We start from the raw sequence: 5533 nt of genomic DNA on the forward strand, positions 1-5533 counted from the left end.
TCGTGCAATGGCTTAGAAGGCATTCAGACGAAGCAGCGAAATATGTGACGTTCAGAATTATCATTTTTCTTAAAAAAATAGTCTATTCGAAGCATTATTGGTAGTTAACCTCCACAAATATGATAGCATCACGACAATCTACCCACAAGATAAGACACTCATCAATGTTTATAAAAAGAAACCGACTTTTCTTTTATTTATTTTTTACATTCTAATGTTCACAGAAACTCCATGTCCATGGAGATGCTCTAAGCTGCTTATCACAACTTCACACGGCAGCGATGGAAGGCGACGGCGGCACGGCGGCGGCCTGGATGGCGACGCACCGCGGGATGTACGAGCGGGCCACGCGGCACCCCTTCACCGTCTCGATCCGCGACGGTTCCGTCGACCTGGCCGCCTTCAAACGCTGGCTCGTCAGTATTTTCTCGGCTTCTCTCCTCAGGCTCCCCCTTCCCCCCTCCGACCCCCACCCCACCCCCAATTTCTTATGTAGCTTTGCTTATCAGTTGATACAAGGTGATTATACTTAAATAGGATTGAGCGGCTCCTGCTACGTAAAGCATCGCTAACCTTACGCTAGCAGTGGATCTTGATTCGAACTGTGTGACTTTTTGCACTGACTTAGATGAGCTAGACTAATAGAGCTACTTCTGTGGCCTGAGAAGAAGAAAAGATGGTGTGGGTGGGACTTCATAAGGCTACTGAATGTGTTGATCCATTTAGCATGTGTGCAAGATTTGGGGAGATTTGTGGGATTGCTGCTACAAATCAGCATAGGAGGACCTGGAATGCTTATTTTGGCCGCCGCTTAGACTTTCATCCAACTTAATCTGAGAAACGGCATGGTTACGGGTTACCAAACCTGGAGTGTGAAACATAAACTGAAAGTGTGCTGGGACTCTTGCCATGGTGGTTTTGAAGGACAGCAGTGTTTGTTCTGAGTAGGATGTTAGCTAGGATTGAAATTCCCCGTCGACAGAATTTGCTGCTCAATTAACGACAATGCTATCTTGATTTTGGTAATTGGGGAATGTTGGACCTTCTTTTGTCAGGCAACGGTAACTAGGCAGTTACGGCTGTCAAATTCCTGTTGTGATTCGGTGGTCAGGGGCACATTTCTCCCTGTTGAATAGTCTGGTTCACTCATGGTGATTTCCTGTCATGTTTACGGAATGTGATGCTTTTTGTTACTTGCATTACATATTCATACAAATACTTCTTGATGCACAGAGAAGAAACAATACTTCTTGGGGAATATATATATTTTTTTCGAACCGGGCTTTTCCCCTTTCCATTACTTTCATAACGGAAATACAATGTCTCAGGAACTGAAACCAGCAAGGCTAGAGAGAAAGAGGAAAAGCGAGTTCGGAGCAGCATCAAGAAACCCACTATCTGCGCCTGTCATCAGGAACAACAGATCATGGGGCGAAAACTTGATGTCACCCAAAACCGCGCTAACGAACACCTACGAGCAGTACTATAAGTTTTACAGATAACACCAACAAACATCGGGCCACAGCCGCCAAAACACCTCAAGACCAAAAGAGCTACCATAAACCTCCTACCAAGGCTCTCAAGAAGCATCCACGTCCCTCCTCCTGTAGAAGCAACACGCCAGTAACATACTGAACAGGATTAGCATCGCCTCCCTCCTCAGTTTTCGTCGCGCCCATCTTGAGCTGGAACTGGTGGACCGCAAAGCAGCATCATCTGCGTAGTGTTCTCCTTCAGCATCTCTGCTCCTTTTTTCACCATCTCTGCTTTCTGGAGGCCTGCCCAGTTTATCAAAAAAGAACAAGCTGTGAACACAATCTCAAACGGGGAGTTAATCCATTTGTGTTCAAAAGTGGCTCGGTTCCTGGCCAACCAAATAGCCCAGCATATAGCAGCCAAGCCAACAGTGTAAATTTTGTCCATCCCAGGTAGGAAACTGTACATCCACGTATAGTATTGCCAAACAGAGTTAGGACAGCAATCAGTTCCAAGTAAGGAACCCACGTTTCTCCACACCACCCTGGACACAGGGCATAAAAAGAACAAGTGTTGGGCTGTTTCTAATTGATTACAAAACGAACAGCAAGGATCCCCCGGCCATAGTCTTTTTTTCATATTGTCCCTGGTCAGGATGGCATTCTGCGCCATCTGCCATAAGAAAATTTGGATTTTAAGAGGTAGCTTTGCATCCCAAATCCATTTAAAATTAGATCCTGCAATATCTTTCTCCAGCCAAGCATACATGGATTTAGTTGTATAATTGCCCGAACTATCCCATTTCCAATAAACCTCATCTGCCCCATCACTAAGTTTAAGGTTTAACACCTCATTATTCATATCTCCCCATTGTTGCAGCATCTCAGGGGACATCCTCCTCCTAAAAGAGGTGATCTGATCCAGGTTTTTAAACTGGTCAACATTACAATTTTGCTCATTACAGGTCTCAAAGAGCAGTGGGAATCTGTCTTTAAAAGGCATTTTACCCTCCAGGCTATCCTGCCAGAGTCTAGCCACATCTCCTCTATTTAGATTAATACCCCTTCCCATCATATATAGGTCTTTCACTTTCAAAAGTGACTTCCAGCAAGGCGAGTCACTGGCTTTGTGTTTCACCATAGCCACCGAAGTTTTCTTAAGGTATTTAGCCTTAAAATAAAAGAAACAGCGTGTTTCATTTAAATGTCTATTATTGAGAAGCTGCTTAGCTGGAAGCACTAGGGTATTACTCTGCATTAGTACTTGGTACTTGGAGCTTCATTGATGCTAGTTAGATTCAGACGTCATATACTTCACTAATGTAGCCATTTGTTTGTTTTCTAAGATCAATCCCACAGTGGTTACCGCTACTCCTGTTGTTGATGCTCGTGATGAAATAAAATATCTGTTTATGTATCATATTTCAGGGTCAGGACTACATGTTCGTGCGGGAATTTGTTGCATTTCTAGCTAGTGTATTGCTCAAGTGTTGCAAAGAGTCAGACAGCTCGGACATGGAAACAATCCTAGGTGGCTTGGCTTCTCTTAGTGATGAGCTCTCTTGGTTCAGGAAGGAAGCTGCTAAGTGGAGTGTTGATCTGGCCGGTATTTCTCCCCTCAGTTCTAATATGGAGTACTGCAGGTTGATCTCTATCAAACATTTACACAATTATACAACCTTATAGAGTGCTAAAGGATTGTGACTATGGTATTATTTTCATGGCCAGGTTTCTCCAAAGCCTTGATGATCCAGAGATCAGCTACACTGTAGCCATAACTACGTTTTGGATAATTGAAACCGTGTACCAGGATAGTTTTGCTTTCTGCATAGAAGAAGGTAACAAGACCCCGGCGGAGCTCCTGGGGACGTGTCAGAGATGGGGCAGCCCTGAGTTCAAGCAGTACTGCCAGTCTCTGCAGCGGATCGCTGATCGCTGCTTGGCAAATGCGCCACCTGATGTTGTCAAGAGTGCTGAAGAGGCTTTTCTTCGGGTGCTTAAGCTGGAAATTGGATTCTGGGACATGAGTTCTTCTCTGTCCTAAGCGGCGACTACATCGTGCCAACACCCTGCATTACTTGGACGGAATAGACGCCGCAGTGGGTTCAGCATTTTACTGTCATTTCCCTTGTATCTTGGTTTCTCTGGTGAACACCGTGCAATAACCTGGATGAAATAAATGTTGTGTTGGTTCAGACCGAAACCTCGATTGCACTTTATTTTTTCACGTATCTAGGTTTCTTTGGTCAGCACGGTGGAATTACTTGGACGGTATAGATGTTTTTGTCGGTTTAGTGTTCAGTCTTTCAGGCTGAAAACCTCGGCTGCACCGTCGGTATAGATGTTTTTGTTGGTATGTATTTTTATGCTGGCTTCTTTGGATTCCCAAGAACTTATGATGTATAATTGTAAGTTTGTAGCGAACTGAAATAATGTTGCCATGTGAAAACCTAAATGTCACAACCAGTTGCTAAGTACAGTACGTCAATATGACCCTACATCGTTTCTGAAAGAGCATGCTGCAAAGAACTAGTAAAAGCAAAGGGGAAAAACGGATTTAAAAAAAAAAGCAAACGGGAAAAAAGAAAAAATCTGCAAAAATGAAGGAAAAATATCAGAGCCAGGTTTCGATCTTGGGACCTGTGGGTTATGGGCCCACCAGGCTTCCGCTGCGCCACTCTGATTTGTGTATGATATAATTGAAGTCTTACTTGATTAGCATGATACCTCGCAGCTTGCCTTGATAATTTGATATCACACTCAGAACTCCTAATAAACATTATAGTATCTTATAATTTTACAAACAAATCTCTGCTTGCTTTATTGTAAGCTAAGCCAAATAAAGCAACAAACCAAACTTACACGCCCAAGATGCCAATGTGCCGCGCAAGCTAAGCCAGAAGCTACCGCTCATGATGACGGCCGGCAATGGCAGAAGCCGGCACGAGCAGCTACGCACGGCTAGCTGTCGTAGGTGCGGCACTCGTCGGTCTCGGGGTTGTCCTCGCAGAACTCCTCCAGCGGGTCGCTGTGCTCCTTCTTGCGGTCGCGCGCGTGGCTGGCCGCCGCGCTGAGCTCCTCCACCTCGTCCCACGCCGCCACGCACTCGCCGCCCTCCGGGTCCCCCGCGCACGTCTCCTCCGCCTGCTTGATGCTCTCCGTCACCTTCTGCGCCAGCTCCGGGGGCGTGGACGGCGAGCCAGCCACGGCCACCAGCCGTCGGCCGTGCGCGCGCATCGCCCGGGCGGCGAACGACACGACGTTCGGGCGAGATGGCAGCGTGGCCGGGGGCTGCGCAACGGTTCTGGGAGCCGGAAAGGTGGCCATGAAGGCCATGGTGGTGATGGTGGCCATGGCTTCCCACTTGGTTCGCAGTAGGGTGGAAGAGAAGGTTTTGGTTGGGGTCTGGCCGTTTAGGTTACGCCATTTTTATGTGGCTCTCTGCTCCTTATCGTTTGGGGGCCAATCCCGTTGTGACAGATCAGCCTTGGCAGATTTCCTTTCTAGAAGATATTTATCAATCGGGTGTGTCTAGGGCACATCTAGATATGCTTTAGTTATTGCACATCTAAGTGAGTGAATCAAGCATAAAAGAAAAAGAAAAAAGAAAAAGAAAATATTCACACGAATCTCAATGTAAAATCAATGACATATGACTTAGATGTGCAATACTTATGGCACATTTAGATGTGCTTTAGCAAAACTGTTATCAATAATCCTAGACCTACGGTGTTGTTACGGGTTTGTTACAGGATTACCCAAGATTTTTTCCACGAATTTTCTTACCGAAAATGCTACACCTACTCGTAAGGGCCTGTATAAATTGCTAAGACTATTTTAGAAGTGCCACATAAGATAAATGTTAAGATGAAGAAGAGAGAAATCGAAAAGGCATGCTTGTCTTCTCTTGTTTAAGCACAATATCTCTCACCATGTTTTTACGAATAAATAATTATTGAAGATAAGGCTAAGAGATAAGCAAAGTTCTATTCTGATCCCGAGCTCAAAATGCCCCTTGATGAACAATAAAATTGATAAAATAATAAAAGAAAATCAAA

General features: G+C 45.1%; 2 protein-coding genes across 2 annotated transcripts; one reads left to right on the forward strand and one right to left on the reverse strand.

Annotated features, from left to right (window-relative positions):
• The first annotated feature begins 213 nt into the window (after window positions 1-213).
• On the forward strand, window positions 214-3835 carry LOC119285517 (bifunctional TENA2 protein-like). Its single transcript, XM_037564810.1, has 3 exons — window positions 214-416; window positions 2904-3118; window positions 3204-3835. Exons 1-3 carry the CDS (start codon window positions 282-284, stop codon window positions 3517-3519), a joined length of 666 nt encoding a protein of 221 aa, XP_037420707.1. The 5' UTR covers window positions 214-281; the 3' UTR covers window positions 3520-3835.
• A 351-nt stretch (window positions 3836-4186) lies between these two features.
• Window positions 4187-4891, reverse strand: LOC119285519 (calvin cycle protein CP12-1, chloroplastic-like). Its single transcript, XM_037564811.1, has one exon. The coding sequence runs from the start codon at window positions 4827-4829 to the stop codon at window positions 4437-4439; it is 393 nt and encodes a 130-aa protein (XP_037420708.1). The 5' UTR covers window positions 4830-4891; the 3' UTR covers window positions 4187-4436.
• Between the last annotated feature and the right edge of the window lie 642 nt (window positions 4892-5533).

Source organism: Triticum dicoccoides, chromosome 4A (assembly GCF_002162155.2).
Source record: "Triticum dicoccoides isolate Atlit2015 ecotype Zavitan chromosome 4A, WEW_v2.0, whole genome shotgun sequence".
NCBI classification, from domain to species: Eukaryota; Viridiplantae; Streptophyta; class Magnoliopsida; order Poales; family Poaceae; genus Triticum; species Triticum dicoccoides.

Bases quoted from the DNA above. Each gene is read 5' to 3' on its own strand.
- LOC119285519 (XM_037564811.1), bottom strand. From the start codon at position 4,829: ATGGCCACCATCACCACCATGGCCTTCATGGCCACCTTTCCGGCTCCC.
- LOC119285517 (XM_037564810.1), top strand. From the start codon at position 282: ATGGAAGGCGACGGCGGCACGGCGGCGGCCTGGATGGCGACGCACCGC. The intron at 417-2,903 runs GTCAGTATTTTC...ATCATATTTCAG, and splicing joins CCGCCTTCAAACGCTGGCTC to GGTCAGGACTACATGTTCGT. The intron at 3,119-3,203 runs GTTGATCTCTAT...TTTCATGGCCAG, and splicing joins TCTAATATGGAGTACTGCAG to GTTTCTCCAAAGCCTTGATG.